This window comes from Panthera onca, chromosome D3 (genome assembly GCF_046562875.1).
Source record: "Panthera onca isolate mPanOnc1 chromosome D3, mPanOnc1 haplotype 2, whole genome shotgun sequence".
NCBI lineage: Eukaryota > Metazoa > Chordata > Mammalia > Carnivora > Felidae > Panthera > Panthera onca.
In genome coordinates, this window is record NC_138350.1 from 56,803,110 (window position 1) to 56,828,743 (window position 25,634).

At 44.0% G+C, this 25,634-nt stretch overlaps 1 protein-coding gene across 7 annotated transcripts in view; it reads left to right on the plus strand.

The window, feature by feature from the left end:
* FHOD3 (formin homology 2 domain containing 3) overlaps positions 1–25,634 on the plus strand; it is a 468,838-nt gene that overhangs the window by 186,765 nt on the left and 256,439 nt on the right. For all 7 annotated transcript variants that reach the window (XM_060613641.3, XM_060613642.3, XM_060613644.3 and 4 more), the window contains exons 4-5: positions 12,251–12,318; positions 19,976–20,081. In XM_060613641.3, the coding sequence (XP_060469624.2) occupies positions 12,251–12,318; positions 19,976–20,081 (174 nt within the window). The remainder of the gene's footprint in view (positions 1–12,250; positions 12,319–19,975; positions 20,082–25,634) is intronic.

Below are 25,634 nucleotides of genomic sequence, written 5' to 3' on the forward strand. Positions count from 1 at the left end.
TAAGTTTTCTCCCTGGAGAGTAAAGCAGGGTTGGGCTTGACCCCTGATTTGGAGGGATAGTCTCCTGTATATATCACCTGGGACTCTGGAAGCTTCCAGAAGAGCAGAGCAGGACTCCTTTGTTTAGGCAACCTCCCTTCTCTTTGCGCCCTGCCAGTAGGGGGTGAGCAGGGTGCATGGCAGGACAGTGACTGCCATTATGCTGTGGCCAGCTCAGGAGAAAAACACCCTCCACTCCAGCAAAATCAACTTAGCACTGTGGTTTCCTTGTTACTAAAAGAGAACTAGAAAGAAGGGCACCTGGGTGATTTAGTCGGTTAAGCAATCGACTTCGGCTCAGGTCATGATCTAAAGGTTCGTGAGTTGGAGCCCCACATCAGGCTCTGTGCTGACAACTCAGAGCCTGGAGCCTGCTTCGGATTCTGTGTCTCCTTCCCCTGCCCATGCTCTGTCTCTCTCAAAAATAAATAAAAATAAAACCTTAAGAAAAGAGAACTAGAAAGAGAAATATATGTAACTTTGGAAGAACATACATCTAAATGTCTTAACTGAATTTGAAAAGAAAGGGAATGATACAAGCCTGTAAATAAAATATCTTGAGGTTCTCCAGATTCCTAATGAGCACAAAGGAAGAAGATGTAGCAGGAGAGGAAAGGAAGAAAGCAGGGGGGCAGACAGCCAAGCCATTTATTAGAGAGGCAGAGGTGTGGGCCAATGAGTTCTGAAGTGACCTCTGAAGTAAAAGGTCCCTGTCACCTGTTTTTCACAGCACTGCTTGCCTCAGGGTGTTGGTGCTGCTTTTCAGATGATAATGATCTCATTACCCCCGGGTCAGCAGCCTTTTTAGAGGGGCAGTGTCAAAGTGCTGACCCCTCTTGCTTCCTAGGGGGTTCTCTGGATTGGTCAAGGGGCTCAGCTTCTCCAAGGACTGGTGGGACTGCATGTTTGTGGATTCTTCTGTCTCTACCATTCTTTGATACTGGGGAGAAAAGTCACGTTAAAAAAATTTTTTTTAGTGTTTATTTTTAAGAGGGAGGGAGAGCATGAATTGGGGAGGGGCAGAGAGTGGGGGGGGGGGGACTGAGGATCCCAAGCAGGCTCAGAGATGACAGCAGACAAGCCAATGTGGGGTTTAAACTCATGAACTGTGAGATCATGACCTGAGCCCGAAGTTTGATTCTTAACCGACTGAGCCAGGAAGGCACATTTTAAACAGAATTCCACTTTGTGAAGTGTCTTGCAGTAGCTGATCCGGCCTTTTTGCATCTGAGAAGGGACACTTTTGTGAAAGTGAAGATAGGAACAGACAGAAGTGTGCTTCCCTGGGGGCCAAAAGCTAGCCGGCTCCCTAAAATTCAGAGGGAGAAACAGTTGCCTACAAATGAAGTTGGAAGTGAAGGTACCTGGCTCTGCCTGGACCACCTTCTGACCATGAGGAAGGGGGCACAGTGACTCCCAAGGTAACAAGCAGGAAGGCGCGTGGAGCTGGGCAGATGGTGATGGCGGGCAAGCAGCCAAACGTGCACTCGGTCACCTGATTTTTAAGTCTGGAGCAGCCTCCTTAGTCAACAGCTCCTTGGAAGCTGTTTGCCACTTGAAGGGGGCCCTGCGTGACAGGCGTCACAATATAGGTGAATACTAGGGGTTCTCAGAGGGTTTGGGAGATGCAGGAGGGTGTCATCAGGAGGAGGTGACTGGCGAAGGGCGAGGTGGAGGAAGCAGGGAAGCCATGGTCCAGGCCAGGGCTTGAAGGCTGGAGGGTGTGGCCTCTTCTGACCCCGGAGATTCCAGAATGGTATTCAGCTGTCCTGGGGGGTCCATGTCGGGGCAGAGGCACTGCTCGCTTGCAGCGATTGCCCATAGTGTCCCATGTCTGTGGGAGTGGTCTCCCCATGAGCCCGGTAGGCAAGCTGGAGATCTGGGGGTCCTTCACCCATCTCAGCCCACATTCAGGTCTGTCCCTAGATCACTCCCACATCAACCCCTCCTCGCCATTCCCACTTGCTTGTCCCCACCTACCATTCCTTGCTCAGGCAACCTTTTACTTGCTTTTCAGCTCCTACCCACTCCCCATTCCACTTCCTCTGCCCTGGCTGCCTGTCCTGGCAGTGAGCTTGATAAAAATTGGTGTCAGTAGATTCCTTCCTGCTTGGAAATTCTTCCAGAGCCCTCCGTCCCTGCCTGAGAGACGTGTGACGGTGTGGCAGCATGAGCCCCCTCTCTGCGAGGACTCTCCTTGTCTCCGGCCTCACAGCCACAGCCTGCCCGAGTGCTTTGTGCTCTTGGAACCTAGTGCTTCCTTCTGCAGCATCCAGGCTGCCCACCTGCTCTCTTCTCTTCCTTGGGTTCCCCTCTGCACCGCGCTTCTCGCCGGGGTTAACTTTTAGTCCTTGAAGTTTGTTCAGTGTCACCTCTTTTGAATCTGCTCCCCAGCCTCAGGGGGCACAGGTGTTGCCTGTCCTTCCTTGGTGGTCCCTTAGCATCACCATCAGGTTCTCACATAGCCTTGGCATTATTTGGGGGCATCTGTCTCCCTTACTCCGCTCTTGATGGCTGAGACCGTCTTCCTCCACCTTGGACACCCTGCTGCTCAGCATAACATCTGCTTAGTAGAGAAGCAATAAAGGATTCGTAGAAGATTACATGACATGAATATTTACACTGTGATAACACTCCAAGGGAATTTGGGTTTAATAAGGTGGCCTTGAGCAGTCTTCTGTCTGCTCAGGACTCACAACCTCGCTATCATTCGCTTGTAGCCTCTTTAGGTTGAATGGGCTGCCTCTGTGGGTGGGGGAGGGGTGCCCTCATGCATCCCTCCTCACCATCATCACCACCACTCACTTCTCAGAACCGATGCCCAGAAGTCCTTGCTTTTGTATGTGTGTGAGTTTTCTCATTTTACACAGTGACATGAATGTCATGATTAGGACATGAGTTTCGGTGGCCCAGTTTATTTTTATTGTACAAACAGAACACACAGCTAGTTCCATGTCTACAAGCCATTCTCAGTTCCTTCCCCCGCCCCGCTTCTTAGGGCCTCCAATCCCAGTGCTGGGACCAGCAACCCCGTACCCCTCAGGTCTTAGTTTCTTCACCTGTGAAATAAAGATGCTGGGTTAGATCAGGCTGAGAAGCCGTGGTCCACACAATGTCCCGTAGACCCACGGGAAGTACCCGTACCCTCTGACATGAACGTTGTTGATGACCTGTATATAACTTACCAATGAAACCATGACTTTGAAAAGTTTATACGTTGCTGGAAAAAGATGATTTCTAAAGTATCAGTGTGTTCCCTGGCAAATTTTCTACTATGCCACTTTGGTTTTTTTAAGTATCAACACGTACTAAGGAAGCAACACTTGCGGGTTGAAGTGGGTTTTATTTGATGGTCATCAGTGTGTCGGTGGCACATTGAAAGTCATGGGAAGAATGGCCAGAGTGGAATTCTTTGGACTCACTCAGTGCTGATGGGTGCTTGGGCCTGCAGACTTGCTGGGGAAACGGGGCATAACATCAGCCTGGCCAGCGACTTCTGCAGGCGGTCTTGTGTCACTTTGCAGAGTTCCTCACCAGCGCTCCAATGGGTGGCTCTGAAAAGCCGATGTCACCCAGCCAATTCCTGGGTCGCTTCTCTTCGCTCCGTCTGAAAAATCACGATGGCTGTGTTCTCTGTAGCTGGTGCCAACGGAGTTTTAAATGGAGGTGTGAGCATTTTGTCTATGAATAAATCTTCTTGGTATGATGTCTTTTGTGGCAGCCCAAGGTTTTATTTTTAAGTTTTTAAAAAATGGTTATTTTTGAGAAAGAGAATAGGGAAGGGGCAGAGAGAGGGGGGGACAGAGGATCCAAAGCAGGTCCCAAACTGACAGAAGTGGGGCTGATGTGGGGCTTGAACTCACGAACTGTGAGATCATGACATCAGCCGAAGTCAGGCGCTCAACTGACTGAACCACCCCTGTGGCAGCCCAAGGTTAAGAGGAAACTTACTATCTTGTTACTCTGTGCAGAGGAGGGCCTCCTGGGTCTTGGTCCAAGCTCTCCCATAGAACACTTGCTTAATGTGTTTGGCACCTGGTGAGAGAAGGGTGCTGAAATTATTAGCCCCAAGTCAGTGATTTTTATGGGTTTTGAAGCATGATGTTCTAGAATGATCTTTCATTTTCCTACTTCCCTTGTCACACTCACAGATGCCTTGGGTTCCTCCCCTCCACATTCTTTCACTAACTTAAATAGGTTGTTTCTCTCCCTCCCCTCCCCTCCCCTCCCCACTTCTTTTTATCGATTCCTTCTAACGTCCTGGTCTGCTTTCCCCACACGAGGTTTTCGTCACTGTGCTCTTGGCTGAGCAGCAGCACAGGAACTCTCTGGCTGTACCTGTCAGCACTGATGTTTGCAGGCCATGCAGCTTTCCTTCCCAGTGATGGCACAGGAATGGTCCCTAACGGCCTTTAATTAATTTGCCCTCGGCTCATTATTGTAAGCTGGTTTAAAGTATGATACATTAATTGTGTCTCTTAAAGGAACAGGTTTCATTTTAAAAGGCATGAACCATGGAGAGAAAAGATAGGGGTGGTTATTCTGCTGATGCCTCCTTTCCCCACCAAATGGAGGCTCAAAATAGCCTTTCACTCAAAGGCTAGTGCCATACAAATGACTGCATCCTGGGCAGATTGAGTTTGGAAGAAGGTGGAGAATAAACACATATTGGCCAACCACGGGCTGTACTTGACTTTAATAAGAATGGATGCATCATTGGCCCATTACAGCCTTGCTCACTACTGGAGCTGGCCCGGCCTCTCCCACGGGACCTTCTGCCACCAGAGCTCTCAAGACTTCTGTCCACCCTTGGGGCCGTGCTGATGGAAGGCAGGGTTCCTCTTTGCATACCTCCCACCTGGCTGTCTCCAAGCTTGGTGAGAATGGCAAATCTTCTGGACTCCAATCTGAACCCAGCCCTCCTTTTTACACATAAGGTTTCAGTTTTGAGTTGACATGTGTTTTTTTGATACTTGCCACTTCTTACATGGGCATCTTCTTCCCCAGTGCTCTGACTTAGGACTCTTAAGCTGAGTCTGGGGCGGCCAGATCTGTCTTCTCTTGTCCCCCCATCCTCCCCAGTAGAGGCTGCATGCTGTTTAGCATGTGTTCACAATGTAGGCGGACAAAGAGGAAAAGGGAGAGAGGCTCTGTGAGCTCCTGGGAGAAGCCTCTGGAGCTGCCCTCTTGCTGGCATAGGGTGGGCTCTGGGCCTCTCTCCCTGCTCTACATTTGATGCCCTCTCTCTTTTGTGTTAGCTGACTTTCAGGTAGTAGGGATGTATGAAATTCCCTCTCTCTGGAGTTGGGACCCATTAGAACAGTCTGCACAGTGGATTGGGTGTGTGGGAGAGTAAGAGGACCTCCGACTCTGTTTCCTCATTCCTAGGCTGAAGCCCAGTGTGCACATGGATGTGCACGCATGAGGATGCACACAGGGAGCAGAGGCTGTGGACATGGAGGGCAGAGCAAGGGAGTGCCACGGTTCTCAGTCACCCCTCTGTAAGGAAGCCTTGCATGTACTCCTGTAAACCCTGATTAAGACTCACACCTGAACTCTGCATAGACTGCTGCTTCTAAAGGAGGAGTGATTGATGTGGATGCATCCAGGAGCTATGTCAGACATACCCTCAAGAAGCTACCAGGCCAGTCATATTCCTAGGTGAGCCCTGCACACTCTAGTCTAACTTGAAAGGGAGGCCTGCACAACCATGGTGAGTCTGACTTCCCGTATGGTGAGGCCTGGATGTGACACAAATAGAACACTTAGTTTCTTGAACTCCAGAGAGTGGCCAGCAGTTAAAGCTCGAGCCCATGCCTCCTGTGGCATAGGTAGCCCTGAATCGAGGAAGCTGGGACCTGGGCGGTAGGAAGGAGTGCTTCTCCTTTCGCCTGTGTGGGCTGTTCTTGAATGACACCAAAAGGCTATCAGTAGTCACTGGTTTGAGCCCAATACCTGATGTGATGAAATGTCTGCTGGCTGGTCCTCTACCAGCAGGAGCTGTGTGTGCCTCTCAATGTGATAAAGGATATAGGCATGCCTCATTTTATTGCACATGATTGCACTTGGCAGATGGTACGATTTTCTTCACAAATTTGAAAGTTTTATGGCAACCCCTGTGTCAAGCAAGTCTATTGGTGCCATTTTTCCAACAGCATTTGCTCGCTTCATGTCTCTGTCATATTTTGGTAATTCTCACAATATTTCAAACTTTTTTATTGTTATATCTATTACGTTGATTTGGAATCAGAGATGACTGCTGAAAGCTCAGATGGTTAGCTTTTTAGCAATAAAGTTATTTTTAAATTAAGATATGTACATTGTTATTTTTAGATGTAATATTATTGCACACTCAATAGATGATAGTATATTGTCAACGTAACTTGTATATGCACTGGGAAACCAAAAAATTCTCTTGACTTGCTTTATTGTGATAGTTACTTGATTGCATTGTTTGGGAATTGAACTTGGGATATCGCCAATGTATGCCTGTATGTCACTTACAAATGTGCTTGGTTCCTAATCCTATTTGTTCTAGGTAAACACTGGTGTCTCCTAAAATGTATGTGAAGAAACAATAGAACATGTTAGGATGAGTATAGAGGCTATCTGGTATCGCTATGTTTTAAAAGTAGAGGGCAATTTTGAGTTTTAATTAAGCACTGTAATTTCATTTTACCCCATGATCTTGGTTCTTTAAGAAAGGCAATATAAATGATCTTATCAAAATCAGAGTAATACCTCTTGGGATAACTAATTGGTCCTTTTAATTTCAACCACAGTGGTGAGGATTTCCAGGTTTTCATGTTATAGAGACCGATGCATGACATTTGTAAAAATATCAGTTGCATAGAAAAAACAAAAAAGGTTTTGCAGTACTTGGGGAGAAGATACCTTGGTCCATAAAAGTGAAACATCACTGCTAATCACTTCCATGAATGGTTAAAAAAAAAAAAAACAACTACAATTTAACAGATGCCAGATTGGAAGAATTTCTGATCTAGACCTCATGGAGTGCTTTTAACATATGGAATAAAAACACTTTGCCCTTTAAAGGACATTTCAGCCAAAATATATAATATTCTTAAATAAGATGGCTGATCTTTTGAGATTTGTTATTAAAAAGGCAAAACTGCATTAAAATATGTGAATCTTTCTCTGAAGTTTGTAGTGAGAATTCTCTGGCATTAAAGAATTATTTGGGAACTTTACTATTTCATTAAATAATTATTCCAAACAGCTGAATGCATGAATGAATAAAATTAATAACTATAAATAGTCTTATTTTTTAATTAAGGACAATTGAAATAGAAAGACTTTTCAAATAGATTTTGTGGTTTGTTTTAATTAAGAGAGACTTGGCAAAAAAAAAAAAAGTTTTTTGGCACCACTCAAAGATATTTTTGGCATTTGTACAAGCATGTTTCTCATCAAAGGGTGGAAGGCACCATCAGGCCTCCCTGAGGCCTTCTGTTCTAGTGCCACCACAGAGTCCTTTGTGATGTCCTAGATACTAAAAATATGTGGTGGATGCGTATCAACTAAAAGAGAGGTTATCAGACTAGATAAAAACAATTGCAACTATAACTACGAGAAACTCTACACCATGCAAATACTAACCGAAAGTGACCACTGAGATACCACCTCGTACCTGTCAGAACCGCTACAGTTAACAACTGAGGAAACAACAGATGGTGAGGATGCCAAGAAAGGGGAACCCTTTTGCACTGTTGGTGGGAATGAAACTGGTGCAGCCGCTCTGGAAAAAAGTATGGAGGTTCCTCAAAAAGTTAAAAAAAAAAAAAAAAAGAATTACCCTGCGACCCATCAGTGGCACTACTAGGTATTTACCCAAAGGGTACCAAAATGCTGATTTGAAGGGACCCATGCCCTCCAATGTTCATAGCAGCGCTATCAACAATAGCCAAAGTATGGAAAGAGGGCAAATAGCCATTGATGGATGAATGGATAAAGAAGATGCGGTTTATCTATATACAATGAAATATTACTCAGTGATCAAAAAAAAATGAAATCTTGCTATTTGCAACAACATGGATGGAACTTGAGTGTATTATGCTAAGCAAAGTCAGTCAAAGACAATGAGACAAATCATATGATTTCACTCATGTGGAATTTAAGAAACAAAGCAGATGAACATAGGGGAGGGGAAGAAACGATAAAGATGGAGGCAAGCTATAAGAGACTCTTAAATGTAGACAGCAAACTGAGGATTGCTGGAGGGAAGGTGGGTGGGTGGGGGATGGCATTAAAGAGGGCACTTATTGAGGGTCCCTGGGTGGCTCAGTTGGTTGAGCATCCACCTCTTGGTTTCTGCTCAGGTCATGATCTCAGGGTTTGTGGGTTTGAGCCCCGCATTGGGATGCATTCTGACAGTGTAGAGCCCACTTGGAATTCTATCTCGTCCCCTCTCTCTGCCCCTCCCTCCTCACGTGCAGACTCTCTCTCTCAAAATAAACTTAAACAAAAAGAGGGCAACTTCTTGGGATGAGCACTGGGTGTTATGTGTAAGCAATGAATCATTAAATTCTCTTGAAACCAATACTACACTATATGTTAACTAACTCGAATCTAAATGTTTTTAAAAATTCCAAAAAAAAAGGAGGGTGATATACTCTATTACGTAAGTTTGAGAAATGAAGAAAGGCAAAATAAAAAGTTCTTATCATCTTGTTAAAAAAAAGAAACTAGAAATCGGTAACAAAAAGATACTTGGAAAATTCCTAAATATTTGAAAGTTAAACAGTGTACTTCTAAATAAGCCATAGGTGTAAACAAACAAACCAACACATTTTGAGTGGAATGAAATACTCATCATTCATTCAATTTTGAACTGAATGAAAACAAAAACAATGTATCAAATTTTGCAGAGTGTAGCCAAAGCTGTGCTTAGGGAGATGTTTATAGCACTAACTACTGACATTAGAAAAGAAGAAAGGTTTCAAATCAGTCGTTTCAATTTCCACCTTAAGAAAGTAGGAAAAAAGAACAAATTAGGCCAAAAGCAAGCAGAAGGAGGAAAATGATATAAAAATTAGGAAAGGAAAGAACAATGAAATCAAAAGTTGCTTGAAAAGAGCAATAAAATGTGATATATCTTTAGCCAGACCAAGTTAAAGGGAAGAAAGACACAGATTACCAATAACAGGAATAAGAGAGGAGATTGCTAAAGTCAATAAAAGGATGATCGGGAATATTATGAACAACCTTATGCCCATACATTGAACAACTTAGGTGAATTGGAAAACATTCCTTGAAAGATACAAATTATTAAAGTTCATTCAAGAAGAAATAATCAGAAGAGCCTTATATTAATTGAAGAGATTGAATTCATAGTTGAAAACCTTCCAATAAGGAGAACTCTTGGCCCAGGTGGCGTCACTGGAGAATTCTGCCAAACATTTAAGGAATATATAATACCAACTCTATATAGACTTGCTCTGAAAGTCGAAGAGGAGGGAATACTCCCAACTCATGAGATCAGCATTGCCTCAACATCAGCACCATTAAAAGGAAACAAAACTACATACACATCAATATGCTTCATGAATATAGATGTAAAAAATCCTCAACAAAATATTGTCATTTTCAGCTAAATTTGATTTTTTTTTTTTTTTTACCTGATTTTGACTATCATACCAAGTACTAAAACCTTAACAACCTGAGCACAACTAACCATCATTTTCATTCACATGAATCAGAAGCCAGGACAGGTCATTGGTAACTAAAGGAGGCTCTGTGATAGTGTGAATTCACTTAAGACTATTTCTGCTGGTTACCTAGTGGTATATATGCAAGAAAGTCTACCGCGAGCCTTACCACCTTATAAAGAGGTACTTGGAATTGACTCTGTCTTCTGACCCTCTTCCTGGATAAATCTGCCCTTCTTCTTCATTTCTATAGCCCCATACTTGCATCTGATAGATTTGTTCTTATTTATTAGAAGTGGTAGTGGCCAAACCCAAACTTTGAGAAATCTGAGATGTTAGCTGTGGAAACTGAACAAGTGATCGCCTCGAGGACCAGACCTAGGGGTGATGCAGTTAACTCTATTTATTTATTATTTAATGTATTTTGAGGCCATGCAGACATTTTAGAAGTCAACTTGAAAGTTGTCTGGGCTTCATGTCTTAGGGTCTATGATAAACTAGATGTTCATTTTAGGGGTGGTTGATTCCTCTAGAATTTTCTCAGATACTTGTTTTTAGGAAGACAATGCATCCTCTCTTAATCAAAACTCTTCGTAATAAGTGATCATCAACTGTATATTGTATAGATGTGGTAGATTCCGTGGTGGTCAAACAATAAGGCCTTGGGGTCAGACACCACAGACCCCCCCAATCTTATGTAATCTAGCCTCTGCCACTTACTGGGTGTCTTCATAGGTTTTGAGTCTGGAGGAACCTGACCCCTGCCCAAGTTGCCTGGAGAAAACCAGTGTCTGCAACACAGTGAGGGAGGCGGCCAAGGCTGCATGATCAAGGGCTTGATGGGTCATACAGAGGATCTTGGATTTCATTCTCCGTGCAGGGGCAGCCATTGAAGGGTTTAAATAGGAGCGGTGATGTCATCAGGTGGTCACCCAATCCTCTGGCCTTGGTCTGGAAAGTGGATGGGAAGAGGTCAAGATGTCTGTGGGGAGGCCTTTGTGGGAAGCTACCACCATAATTGCTGAGTCCCACCTGCCCTACATCCTTCTGAATCTAAAGTGGGAGCCTGTTCACTTTCAGAGCTACTGTGCAAAATGGGAATATTCTTCTCATGACCAGACTTCTGCCAACTCTTTTAGACCTGTGTATTCCATGCCCTTCCACTCAAGTCTATGACATAAGCAGAGAATGTGATTCTGGGCATTGCCCCCCATATGCTGACATTGAAGCTCAGAGTGGCCAGCCACCAGAATAATACTGCTATTGACTACTTTATTCTTAATGTTTTAAATGCTTTGGTATCTGCCTTTGTCCTATCAGTGTTTGGCATAACACAAAACTTTCATCCTCTAAGTCTATTGTTACCTGTTCTCATTTTATAGACCAGGAAATCCAAGACTTAGAAGTAGACTACTTTGTTCAAGGTCATCTCCCAAGTAGGTGGTGACACCAGCTTTGAAATGCAGGCTGACTGCTTAGTTGTTGCTCTTATTAAGTTCACTCTTCACTACCTGGTGCCTAGAACAGTTCCTGGCAGACACTCAGGAAATACATGTTGGGTGCTGTGTATTGGGAAAGTCTGGTGCCCGATGTGAGGAACCTGACCTGCCAGCAGAATCACGTGGGTCAGAGCCACACTTGAGTTGTGTGAAGCTGAGTACTCTGCACTCCCAGGCCTTCTGTGTAGACCGGGATAACTGGTTTCTCCCCTCCTCCTATGTGCCCTCGGCACTTTGCAGCTCTCCTCCGCTGGCTAACTAGTAATTGTGGCATATTCATTCATCTTCCTGTCATGTTGGGACCTCTGGAGGTTGGGTGTTAGGTTGGGGTCACCTCCTTATTTGCTGGGCTTGACCTAACGAGAATGTGTTAAATATGACTGAGGGGAACACGGGGGTTGTAGGAGTTGGCCAGCATCTTGAGCCAGAGAAGCCTGACACAGGGCTCCTCTGTCCGCTTGGCTCAGGGCCAGACCCGTTCTTGAACATGAGTGAGAGCCCAGGAGCAGGCAGAGCAGAGGCTGCTTAGAGGGCCATCGCCAAGACATCCAGTCCTTGATCCAGCACAGCGTCCTGTGCTGCCCTTGGATCTTTAAGGCCCTTGACCGTTAGATCCCAGGAAGAAGAGGTGCCTCAAAGCTGAGCCCAGCTGCAGAAAGCACAGTGGTGCTGGGGCTGTGAGGCCAGGAAGGAGGGAGGGGGGAGGATGCATTCCATCATGACTGTGTTAATTTGCCGGATATAGTTGGCTATCGAGTACAGTGGTCTACAAACAGCTGGGACTAGAAGTCTGGAGAGAGGGAGGGTGGGGGCTGAGGGTGCACGTGGGGCGTTGGTCTTTAAAACTCACTCATCCCCTCTTCCGGCCACCTGTAGCAGCCTGGACTGTTCCATGTACCATCTGAGGTGAGGTCTGTATCTTAACTGGATCCAGTCCCCTCACCTCTGGAGTGGACATTCTGTTCATTGTTCGTGTTCTCTCTGTGTCTTTACCCTTGATTGCGTCAGTTTAATTAATTTTATATGTTATGTTTTTTATTTCAGAAAAACTGTACAACTCCAGTGGGCGAGATTTAAGAAGGGCCCTTTTCTCCCTGAAGCAGATATTTCAGGTAAAAAAGAAGACACGTGTGCTCACAGGTCCTGTTTTTGTATTGCTTATGGAATCAGATACAAACCTGTTTCTGCCTCTTACTGGTTACGGAAAGAAAAGTTCCTTTCGATTAAAATGTCAATTAGGTCAGAGTCTCAGTTGAGACTATTTTTACCCTATTAAATATTTCAAACATAAGTAAAGACGACTTTACCAAATCATGTTTTTCCATACTGACTTCAGACTTTTAAAAAGAAAAACCTACTGCAGATATAATTGAGGTCTTGCGTTGTCCCCAGTACAAACCATCTTCCTCCCACCCCAGGCCCCCTCTGTATCCTTGTTTCCATGCTGTTGGTGAATATTCACCAAGAGTACATATATCCTTTGTTAACTTCATACATGTTATGCTGCATGGATCATACTCCAGCTTATTTAGTGAAAACAGGATAGATGTAGGCATGACTGACGTAGCTCTGAGTCGTCTATTGTATGAATAAAGCATAATTGACTTTGTTCACTCTTCTATTGGTTTATTCCCAATGTTGGCTATTTTAGAAACCATGCTTCTGTGGATGTGTCCCTTGTGCACACATGCAGGGTCCATTTTATCCTTTCTTCCCAAGCCTTCCCTCTTCCCCTGCCTTGAGAAAGTCCCAGGACTAGTGAAGAAGGCCAGGACAGGAGAGCAGGGAAGCTGAGAGACTCTCACTTGTGAGCAGCCAAGAGGAGAGGGGACAGAGCCAGGAGAGGAGGGGGAGGCTGCTGTCTGGGCAGAGTCAGGAGGTAGCACGTGCACTGAGTGTCTGTATATTCCTAGGGTATATCCCTCTTCTCTTCAGTTCCTGTCTTAGCCATATTCTTAAAACATTTTGTCAGTGATAGTTTTTTTTATTTTTATTTTTTATTTTTTTAATATTTATTTTTGAGAGAGATGGAGCACAAGCGGGGGAGGGACAGAGAGAGAGGGAGACACAGAATCCAAAGCAGGCTCCAGGCTCTGAGCTGTCAGCACAGAGCCTGACACGGGGCTCAAACTCAAGCACCATGAGATCGTGACCTGAGCCACAGTCGGATGCTTAACTGATGGAGCCACCCAGGCACCCCTGTCAGTGATAGTTCTGCCAGAGTGGCAGTTCCACTTCATGGATGTCTTCCTGAGAGGGGACTGGCAAAAAGGCCAACAATCCATCCCATCTGCACATTCTCATCCCATTGTTCCTGAAATGTGTTCAGTCATGCCCTTAACCTTCTCCCAGGGCAGAGTCCCTTCTCAGTGTTAACATTTCTGGACGTGAAGCCTCTTGGCTCTTCCAACAGTTATGGTGGTGAACCTACCCTGTCATTGCTCCTCATGCTGCAACGTCTCCGAAACACCTTGCAGTTGGGGTCTACCGTGGTTCAGACCGGTTCTTCTGGAAAAATGGCAACATCTGTCCATGGGCACTGCCTGCTTTTGGTTCTCTCCATCTCAGTCTGTTCTTTGTACCAGAGGGGTTTGAGGAAGGCCTTCTCTTGCTGGTCCCATGTAGCCTTCTAGATTACATCTGAATTTCTCAGTCTAACGTGAAGCCCTCGTAGAAGCCTCTGCTGCCCAATTCTCTGCCCTTGGCTGCATCTTGAATTCTATTCATGGGTGCATTCTGGGAGCAAGCTGCACCCTTCCTTTTCTGCACCTTTTCCCCTGGATCTATTGCTTCTATCCCATAATGTGTTGCCACCCCACATCCACTCTCCATGTCTCTCGGTTGACCTCCTGGTGTCTCCTCTTGATAGTGCCCTTCTCCCTAAATGAGTCCTCCCAGTGCCTCCAAATACCTTTGAAGTTCTCTGAGCTTACTTGTAGTATAGAACTTACGGTACTTGTCTGAGTCTAGCTGTCTGCAAGCTCCCTGGATTTCATCCCTGGGTCTTTGGGGCCAAGCACAGTATCTGGGGCTGTGTAAGCAATGGGTGAATTGGATAGCCTTCTAGCAGATGTGTATGTCGTTAGTCTTTCTGGTTTCTAATTTAGTAAACACTATACTAATTGTCCCAAAGTTCCATCTGTATCTCCTTGTTCCTTAGCCAAACAAAATGAAACTTATTTACCTTTGATGACATCCTTCTCTTTAACTCAGATCCCCAGCTGCAGTTGGGCTGGACCCTCACTGTACCACCAGAAGGCCAGGCTCATGCCATTCCTCGTCCTAATTTATTTAGTCCCTCAGCCTGCCTGATGTTTCTGTTCAGCTTTGACTTCTTTCAAAACCTGTGTTCATCTCATTGAGTATCCAGTTGGTGGCAGAAACTGAAGAGAGAGGAGTTAGTTATTCCAAGTGACTTTAAAACATTGTGATTTGTGTGCTTTGAGTAGATATATTCTAAGAACGAAAGGAACCACACACCCAGTCAACTGTTTGCAATAGTCCCATTGCTGCTGCTGGTGTTGTGTTGCTGTTCTAAGACTGGTGTATGTGTTCTAATTTGGTCATTCTTAGAGTTGTTAAGCATTAAGATTCTTGAAGTGTGAGGAAAAAGGAGATAGAAAGGTAAAAGAGGTTAAGAACTCTGTATTCCTGAATTTAATTGAAAGTATCAGCATGAACCCATGGTGTTTATTGTCTAACTAACAAGCAACTAAGCATATTTCCAGCTCAAAGTTTACTAAAAAGCACTAGGAACAATGGTCAGCCTATTACTTAAAGCACCACTAGCCCCAAGGTTGTGATGTTGAGATACTGAAAGGAACAATAGATCCTTGGAGAAATAGCTGATTCGAAGTCTGGAGTAGGAAATGCGTAAAAAAAACAAAAACAAACAAAAAAAAAACCCTTAAAGCAAGGACGGTATCAGGTCCTGCTAGGATTCTTGCCAAAAGAACAAAGAACTCAGGAGCATGTTGAAGGGTCTTCTGGGTGGTTGGAAAATAGCAACATCAATAAGGATGATAAATACAATGGATTGAAAGACATCGAGAAAGTTGGCATTGATGAGTTCATAATGATAATAAAAAATAATGATGAATAGGTCACCTTAGGAAGATGCTAGTGAATCAGCTGATTATTTTGAAAAAGGGTAAAGTTTAAGAATCTCACATTTATCTTACCCTTTGCCTTTAAAAATTTTTTAATTCAAGTATAATTAATATGCAGTGTTATATTAGTTTCCGGTGTATAAAATAATGATTCAACAATTTTATATGCTCATCTATACTGTTCTTGATTCCCTTTCCCTGTTTCATACATCCCCCCACCTACATTTCCTCTGGCAACCACCAGCTCTCTGTATTTGAGTCTATACTTTTTACTCTGGATCTGTTTTGTTTCTTAAATTCAAGTCATTTCACTTAAAATTATAGCCTCTAGATCCATCTGTGTTGCTGCAAATGGCAAGATCTCATTCTTTTTTGTGGCTGAGTAATATTCCACTGTATGTATATATGTATGTGTATATATAGATGTATATGTCTATATATAGGTAGATATACCACATCTTCTTTATTCATTCATCTGTCCGTGGACACTTGTGTTGCTTCCATATATTGGCTATGGTAAATAATGCTACCATAAGCATAGGAGTATATATATCTTTTTGCATTAGTATTTTCATTTTCTTTGGATGAATACCATGTAGTGGCATTACTGGATCATATAGTAACTCTATTTTTAATTTTTTGAGGAACCTCCGTACTCTTTTCCACAGTGGCTGTACCAACTAACAGTGCACGAGGATTCCATTTTTCCTCTACATCCTCACCAACCCCTGTCATTTCTGTTTTTGATTTTAGCCATTCTGACAGGTATGAGGTAATACCTCATTATAGTTTTAATTTGCATTTCCCTGATGATGCGTGATGAGCATCTTTTCATGTGTCTGTTGGCCATCTGTATGTCTCCTTTAGAAAAGTATCTATAGGTCATCTGCCCGTTTCTAAATCAAATTGTGTGTGTGTGTGTGTGTGTGTGTGTGTGTGTGTGTGTGTGTGTTGGTGTTGTATAGGTTCTATATATATTTTGGGTATTAACCCCTTATCAGATATATCATTTATAAATAACTTCTACCAGTTAATAGGTTGCATTTTTGCTCTGTTGGTGGCTTCCTTCACTGTGCAAAGACTTTTTATTTTGGTATAACCACAATGGTTTAATTTTGCTTTTGTGCTTCCCTTGCCTTAGGAGATGTCTAGAAAAATGTTGTTAGGACTGCTGTCAAAGGAATTACCACCTATGTTTTCTTCCAGGAGGTTTACAATTGCACTAAACATAATAAAATACCTAGGTATTGTACCCTTCTCTATGTAAACTTTAGGGTAATGGAATGGTAGTTGAACGGAAGTTTTGTTTACCATAATCTTCTAGCTAATGGGGAGGAATAATAGAATTAAAATATCACAGTTTTGTAGCCCTATGTAAATTGATCTGGGTATTGAACATCAATGCCTGCGCTGACATGGTGGAAAAGAGATAAGGCCAGATTGTGTGTCGTTCCTCATGGGAATTCGCACTCCCATCGGTGGTGTGCTAAAGCCAACAAATTCAACTCTGGATCTCCTCATGTCCTCCTGTGCAGTACCAGTTTAAAAATGATGTAGGATAGAGGCACATGCTAATCTTCCCCACAGTGGTGTAATGAATAAAGTCCAGACTGTAGGCTACTCTACAGGACAGATGACCTACTTTCCTTAACACCTACATTTCAAGGAAAACAAAAAAGATGAATTAAAAAGACCTTTAAAACTTATCAACTGAATGTCACATGTGGATCTTGTTTGGATCCTGGTACAAAATGTAAAAAACGGAACAGTATTTATGAAACAATTGGAGTTTTGGTCACAGACTGGACATTTAGTAATATTAAAGCATCAGTTTTTTATTGTGAGTACATAACTTTAAAAAGAGTTTCTGTATTTTGGAGATGCTTATTGGAGTATTTATGGATTAAGTGATGTGATGTCTGGGATTCCCTTTAAATTAATAGGGCAGCAGCAGACAGACAAATTAATATGGGGTGGTAAGGGAAACAGGACTGGTAGGAGTTGACTGGCACCTGAGGGTCACTCAACTGTTCTGTCTTCTTCTGTATATGTTTAAAGTTTTCCTTGGAGAAAAAAAAATTCAAAAACAAAATGAACGTGGTTGAGGTCTTGTTGCACATTCCTTCACTGAGTTCTGTGGTGTTAACTCTGAATTCTCAGGGATGTTATTTCTGCCATTTATTCATCACACGGATAGTTTTGAGCAGCGTTTGCTGGTATCATGTAGTCAATAGCTCTAAACCAGGCAGGCATCATTGGGTATTGAATGGATACATAGGCGTAAACTGTCTGGGGCTTGGATCACCTTCTCCCATACCCATAGTCTGCATTTCAGTCATCTTGTGTTTTCTACATGCAGGGCTTCTTTCTGGAACTTAAGAGTATAAGGGTGTAAAATACCAAGCCATTGGTCTTTTGCATTGAGCTGAATAGTTTTCCTTGACGGATGAGCATTAAAAAGAAAAACAAAAGATCACAGGTTGAAGTATGGCTAGTGTAGAAAATTCTGAAATGCAGGGACAATCCCTGATCAGTTGGTGTTAATGTTCTGATTTCATTCTAGTTGGAAACCAGTGTTTTAAATATCATTTATTAATGCCTAAATATTTTAGGGTATGTGTTCAAAATCTCCTACATTGCCAATTTGGAAGACATTCTCCACAATTTATTAGCCACAAATGCCTATTTCTTAAGTGCCTTATCTACATATGTCCATACGTTTTAGTTAAGGTTCTGAATCTTCATAAACACTGTCTTCCTGGTTGGAGGATTTGGTTGTTGAGTACCTTGGCCCGGCAGCCAACTCTCGGCTGTATTAATATTAGTGATTAGCTTGAGTGGTTTCTCGAGGGCTTGTTCTCACTTTTTCACCATGAAGTCATGTATGAATCTAGCTTTAGTTCAAGTAATAAACATTTGTTACATGCTTGGAAAAACCTTCTGACTAGACATGAGCTCATCTAAATGTTCACTTTTCACATATGCTGGTGGAAAAGGATATGGATGGAGGGAGAATTATTTTTATTTCCTTTATACATACGAGTGTAAAGTAATTTTCCAAAAACTCATGATATTGTCCCATTTTCTCTTCTAAAGCCGTGATTATCTTAAAGTCTGAGTTAACACAGCTGTCTTTCATTACCTTCAGGGCACAAGCATCTCCCACCCCCACCAGTGCCCTCTGAACGTTGAGAGTGTTTTCTTGGTTCAAAGGGAGCCTTCGCCTGGCCTGCCCACATTTAGCTCAAGTCCTCCATCCATATAATTGGAAAATGCCATAAAGTCAAAATGAGGGGCTGATTTCACATAGGGACAGGAGAATTATGCCCATTTGTCTAAATTATTTTTTTCTTTTTTGGAGATAAACTATGGTTGCTGACCATTCCTATAATAATAACCATTCATTATTCCATTAAGCTTCCTACTATTTACATCACTGAGGTTTTTTTTAATTTTTGCTCTGTTGTTATAATTGAAGATGAATGTTCCAGTCTTACACTAGCTGCCTCTGAGACCAGGCATTGTCCAATTGAGGACATCTCCTGAGACAGTAGTGGAAAAATCCCTCTCATAGAGCTCTGTAGAACTTGGTACTGCAGAAAATGATTGGGCTTGGGCGCTGGCTGGACATAGGTGATCTCAGCCCAAGTGTTGAGTCTTCTGTAAAGAGAAGGTAGGCTTAGATCAATGGTCCTCGAAGTGATTGCCCTTAAGGATTTCCTGGGGAAGTTATTCACAGCCAGAGCCCTGCCCTCAAATTGTGATGCAATTCATCTGGGCAGGTCCTGCTTCGTATTTCTTTTTAAAGATTCCCTAGATGATCCTCATGTGAAGGAGTCAGGGGTGAGAACCATCTGAGCATCTCTGAGTCACCTGGGGGGATGCGTTAAGCACAGATTGCTGAGCCTCATGGTAGAATTTTCTATGCAGTAAATTGGGGTATTTGCATTCGTAACAAGTGCCCAGGTGATGCTCATGCTGCCGGTGAGTCTGGGCACCTGACTTTGAGAACCACTGCATTAGATGGTCCCTGAGATTCCTTCCACGTCCTGCCTCCTGTGACTTCCTGCGGCCTCCTGAGGCGGCCCCTTTGCAGACAGATTTGGTTGATCCAGATGCACGGCTGGTCATGTGCCTCCTGGCTTGTCCTGCAACGCAACTTGGGAGGAGGAGAAACTTCTTCCTCACTTAGATACCATGTGCAAGACCCTTGTAACCACTGACCTTAAGGACGGTCTTTTGGAACACACGAGTGGCTTTGAATCCGCCACTTGATGGTCTGTGCTGCAATCGAACGTTTCCTGTTGCTAAAACCCAGCAAGCTTCATGTGGCCCATCCCGAGGGACCTGTGGCGAAGCAGAGCCTGGTGATTTTTGAAGAATGAAAAACAGAACACTATAAATATTCTTGACAGGGGATTCATTTGCTTTATCTTTATTAGATTGCCCAGAAGGCAATAATTGGTCTTTGGCAAACAACAACGTGGAGACTGGTTGTAAAATTCCTCTGGCAACAGTTAAGATGCCTCATTTGAATAGAGCAGAACACTCTTTAGAGGTCAGTCTGGCTTCAAAGGCTCGTACATAGTTTTAACAGCGTGGACAGAGCATGGACTGGGACAGTATTTGAAGTCTTTTTTCTCTCTCCTTTCCTGCCCAGGATGACAAGGATTTGGTGCATGAATTTGTAGTGGCTGAAGGTCTGACGTGTTTGATCAAGGTGGGAGCTGAGGCAGACCAGAACTATCAGAACTACATTCTGAGGGGTAAGTTCTGATGTGCCCGCTGCAAGGGGGCCCTGGCATTGCTTCCAGAAACTTCGATACTGAGAGCTTTGAAAAAGACTTGGATTACAGAGTGAGATGATAAAGACACCCCCGAGCAAAAGATGACACTTTCTTCAGGTTTTATCACTTCCTGGTAACTAATCGGTGACTGAGCTCAATTTTGCCTCACACCTCTTCCTGGTTATTAAGGAAAATACTCCTTCTCAGGAGGTTCTCTACAATCCCTTTTATTTGGTGAGGAAAGAAACACACTATGGGGGCCTGCATTTCAGCAGAAAGTCACCCCAAACCAAAGAGGCCAATTTCTTTCCTGGGAAATCAATAACTTGGGTTATTACTGAGAATGCTTGTCAGAAGCATACATTCCTCACTGGGTTTTCATGTTTGTGACTCGGTAGGTTTGGGGTGGGCCCACAACTTGGATTTTAAGGAATGATTCTGGAAAGCTATCTGTATAATTTCATTTTTCAAAAAAATGTTAATTTTTGAGAGAGAGAGAGAGAGAGAGAGAGAGAGAGAGAGAGAGAGAGAGACGGGGAGAGAGTGGGGGGAAAGGGGGGAGAGAGAATCTCAAGTAGGCTCTGTGCAGTCAGCCCAGAGCCTGACTCAGGGCTCTATCCCACCAACCAGAAGATCGTGACCTGAGCCAAAATCAAGAGTCAGACTTTCAGGTGCCCCTCATTTTTTTTTTTAAGTGAGGTACATGTGGTGTTTGAAGCACTGATTACTGTTCCCGTTCATAAAATTAATGCTCTTTGGTTATAGTATTTTTGTCCACCTTCATATAAATAGTTTTACTTGATCCCATAAAAATGTGACAAGGGAGAGCAGGAATTATTAGGTTGGACTCTAAGAAATGACTGCTATCAACAGTTTTGAACTATAGGTCAAAGGAGAGATTTAATGTAGTTCAATATTATTTCCATTTTTACAACTGGAAGATTTGAGACTCAAAGATGTGGACTAGTTACCCAATCAAGTCCCTTTCTCTTGGGCATGGTCAAGCAGGGGTCATGCCTGGGCCCGGAGGGAACATCTCGTCTCCTCTTCACGTATACCTGCAACCCCACAGCTTTATCTCCCTGTTCACATAGGGGGGACATACTGCTTTTCCTTTTCCCTTGGGTGAAGGACAAGTGCATGAAACATGATTTAGTATCAGATATCCATGGTCAGGCTTGAATGAGACAGGCAAAGTGAAACTGTCTCCTGCAGTTCCTGTTGTGTTTTACCCTGAGCAGAAACCTCCTGACCTGTCTTGGTACCCAGCACAGCGAACTGAGTCCTGCCCTCTTGGACCCTGTCCCTGGGGAGCCATAGAGGCAAAAAGCGAGAAAGAAAACTTAGGGCTCGTTAAGAAAAAAAAAATTAAGGACATATTTTCAAGGCAGTGGTCATGGTTTCTGTTCTTCTTGATAAATGCCGAGTGTGTGTGTGAGAGAGTGTTCCTCAGCCTTCTGCTTCTCCATGGTGCTGGGGAGGCTGGGAAGTCGCCTCTTTCTACCCATCTTCAATCTTTTCCCGGGCGTGTGGTTGATCCTCATTACAAGTTGTCAGTAGAGATGGCTTCAGGATGAATTTGATGATTTCTCTCCCCATAATGAAAACATGGAAACTTGTGGGATTTGTGTAGACAAATGAACCGCACACTTGGTCCCACTGTTGCCTGTCCGTGCAGCTTGGTGTCTGAAGAGATTCTCATCCTAGGCTTTTGTTTCACACGGGTCCAATACCTAGAAGGGGGGGAAGGCACCAAGATAAGGACAAGGGAAACTTGTCTAGTTTATTTTCTACCTGACATATGGATGTTCATAAGTTGAACCTCCTGGAAGGAAATAAATCTAAAATTACCTAATTCTGAATAGTGGGTCCACACAGTAGGGTTTTTTGTTATGTTTAAAGTATACACACATACACACACACACACACACACACACACACACACCCCTCTATAGAACGAATATTATAACCATCTATGTATTTAATTTCTCGTGACCCTCATCTAGGAGTGTGTGTGTGTGTGTATTTTTATGGGGTAAACCATCAGTGTAAACCTTCACATTGATCTACAGCCAAGCCTGGGTTGAGGGGGATGGCCCTGGTAGGTGGGGTCAGCCCTTAGCAAGAAGGCCACATTTTTGTCGAAAGCCCCTCGTACACGTCTCCCACAGGTTGGAACTGGGTCACATGAGCACCTGTAGCTGCAAAGGAGGCTGGCAGATGACTTGGCTTTCTGGACTCTCAGGGCAGGGCAGGGTGGCTCTGGGCCTGACGATCATCAGTGCCTGCCACACAGACCAAGTTAGGAGGAAAGAGTTCAGCCTTCACTCCCTCCTGACTGAGGGCAGGGTAATCTCAGTGGCTGTACAAGGCCCCCAAATGGTGAACTGTGTGAATTGTGTTGCCTGGTCGGGAAAGATGTTACTGATGTAGAATACTTTAGTGAGGCTCTCCACCTTAATGCTTCTCGTTAAACTGGCAATGGTTTATTAACTTGCAGTTGTAGTACTGGGAAAGTGCCAAAGTCAACTGCCACGTTTTTAAGAATCAGAATACCCAAACACAACCAGGGGAGAGTCCTGTCACCCATGTGCTGCTTGTCTGTGTAGAAAATGCCACCGAGGTCAAACCCTTGCTGCAGACCTCTCTTCCTAAAATAGCAGGAGGCTCCACCCTTTCATTGCCACCACTAGGGCCTTGCCTTCAGATTTTTCCTCTCCATTTGTGTTTGTTGATTGAAGACCAGAAGCTCCCCAGATGTTCCCTGGAAAATGAACAAATTCTCCCTCCACTGAGGTTACTTACGAGGCACTCTGTTTTCCATGGAATGGAGGTGCCTTTCCCTGCCTGCCTCGCTCGAGCTAAGTCTCAGTAGACTCGGTGTGACCAGGGCGCTGTGTGCAAACATCAGCACATTTTGATGTATCTGACCAGAATCCATGCCAGGAAGGTACCTTCTGAGGGATGTAAATGACAGATTTCTCAGGGTGTGACTTTTGTGTTTTTATATAAGGAAACTATCATTTTTCTCAGCCCGCATGTTGAGTCACCCCTTCCTGACTTTGAAGAACTTCTCTTGTAGGCTTTTTTAGATGGTGATCAGCCGCCGGCAGAACACCAGACATTTGCAATCAAGGACAACCTTTGAATTGCCTCTTTGTTTAACCTCATTTCAACCCTGTTACCTTGGGTGAAGTATGGCGAGGCCAGATGCAGATCCAGAGAGAAAGTGCAAAGTGTTTTATAGCTTTGTAACTCACAGTTTCCTGGGGAGAACACAGAGTGCCCCACGGAGGCCACTCAGGAGAAGCATGGGGGTCAGTCATGAGGCAGAGGGAGAGGGCAAGCACCTTTGTTGTGGTTTCCCTAGGAAGGAGCTGTCAGGGTGGGGTAAGCCAACTTACCCCTGTGGGCCCTGGAGCTGTTAGAGTAGAAGTATCATGGCCTACAGTGTGAGAGCCCAACATGTCAGGTGGCTGGGGGTGTGCACTTCAGCTGCTGGAGAAGAGCTGACCGACCTCTACCCAGAGCCTCAGAACTGCATCACTGTAAAGTCTTATAACCTCAAAAGTAGATTGGTGGTCAAAATCCTGTCAGGGAGGGTGTGCCTTCATGAAGTTACCTCAGGAGCTGTGCTCTGTGGGACCATGTGTGAGTCCCCCAGATCCAAAGGAAACGAGCATTTGGAGAACCCAGTGCTTTCCACATCTGCTTTTAGAACTCGATTAATTTATCTTTATTTTTGTGCTCAGCTGTCTGTCAGCTTTTTTTTTTTTTTTTTTTTTTAAGGCCTAGGAATGTGTTGCTTTTAGTAGAGGATGTATCTGCTGAGCAGTAAAGATAGGTTTTGAGTTATGGTGTAGCCCAGTGCTCTCTGAAAATGTGAGCCAGCTGCTGGGAAGAAGTCTAAATGCACAACATGCAGAAATAATATTTATCTGACTTATTATTCTTGGATGGTTCTAGCTAATGACCTAAAGTTTTTCAAGATAGCCAGTATTTAATATAAGTCTCCTGTGGAATTTTGTACCTCGCAATTATTCTTATTCAAGTAGGACCTCGAATGGTATATTCCTGGGAATTTTCTGCACACATACTGAGCCTTCATGGGGGGCCCCCTTTAAGCCCTGGGGACATGACGATGACAGCAAGATACAGGCATGCCCTGGCCACTTCACCTGTTGTATCTCATACACCTTACATATTTAGAGATTATGTGTGTATGTATGAGGGGATCAGCTTCGGGGCGGGGGGTGGGGGATGAGAAAGAGATGAGTAGAATCCGTGAGATCAGCTGCCTTTTCTGGCTGTACTTCAAGGGAAGCTGCCTCTTAAGGGCTAGTTTTACATGGAGAAGTCTGATTTGATCATTTCACCTGAAGCAAAGTACCCATTAATCAAAAAAACACCACTGTCGTTATCAGAGGTGGATAAGGTCTTAGAACTCCTATAGCTCAACCCTTTCATTTTAGGAGAAAACTGCAGATATTTTGTTTGTCCCTATAATGCATCTTAAAAAATGTTTTCATGCCTGTCAACATTGAAAAATCAGAACATTTGACCTAAAAAAAAAACAAAACAACAACATCCAGATTTCAGGTAGCTTTGGGAAAACCAGAACCAGAGGATTTCAGTGCCCTGCCAAATATCACTTAACTGTATTCTACTCTGGGGGGAAAATGCCTTCCATGTCAGGGGATCTCTTAATGAGGTTCAAGACTTCTGCCCGGGGGCAGGGGGGCAGGTTGTCAGCACCAGCGTCATCTGGAAAAGACACATTATAGACAGAGTGCAAAGAGGTTTGTGATCTTAGGTGGTGGTGCAAAATGAACAAATGGTGTTTAAACCAAAATCTTCCACCCTGGCAGAACTTAGAAGTCTGTGTTTTTGGCATTTCAGAACAAAGGAGGAGGACAGAGGTTTGGTTCAGACTATAGGCTGGGAGCATAGGAAGGGGCCCAAGCCGGCCCCAAAGTGGGAGGATGGGAGCAGAAGTGGGGAGCTACTCACCTCCTGAACCAAGCTCAGGTCCTTGGTACCATGTTTACTCCTGAATGGCCGGGCCTTACTCTTGACTCCCTTACGCTTGTCCTGGGGCACACCTGACCTGTGTTGGAGGAACCTTCCTCTTGTGAGATGAGTACATCAGGATGTTTGGTCAGGACTTAAGGGATCAATCATGGCAGCCACGTGGCCAGACTTTGGTGTGGATGACACAGTTGCACAGGTATCTGGGTCACCCCCTAGACTGTCACCAGCCCTTGGGGGTTGAAGCCACTGTCAGTGATGGAGTTCTTTCTCATCAGATGTCCCTCCTCATGCTAAGTCCATATGACCGGGACTATTCCCAGGAGGGAATCATGATGGCTGGCACAAATTGGCACCCCATGAGGCCAGACTGAACCTGCAGGTGTTTTATTTGCCTCATAGAGTATGTTCAAAATTTTTTACAATAGTTATGAACGTTTTTATTTATTTATTTGATGTTTATTTATTTTGAGACAGCATGCAAGCAGGGGGAGGGGCAGACAG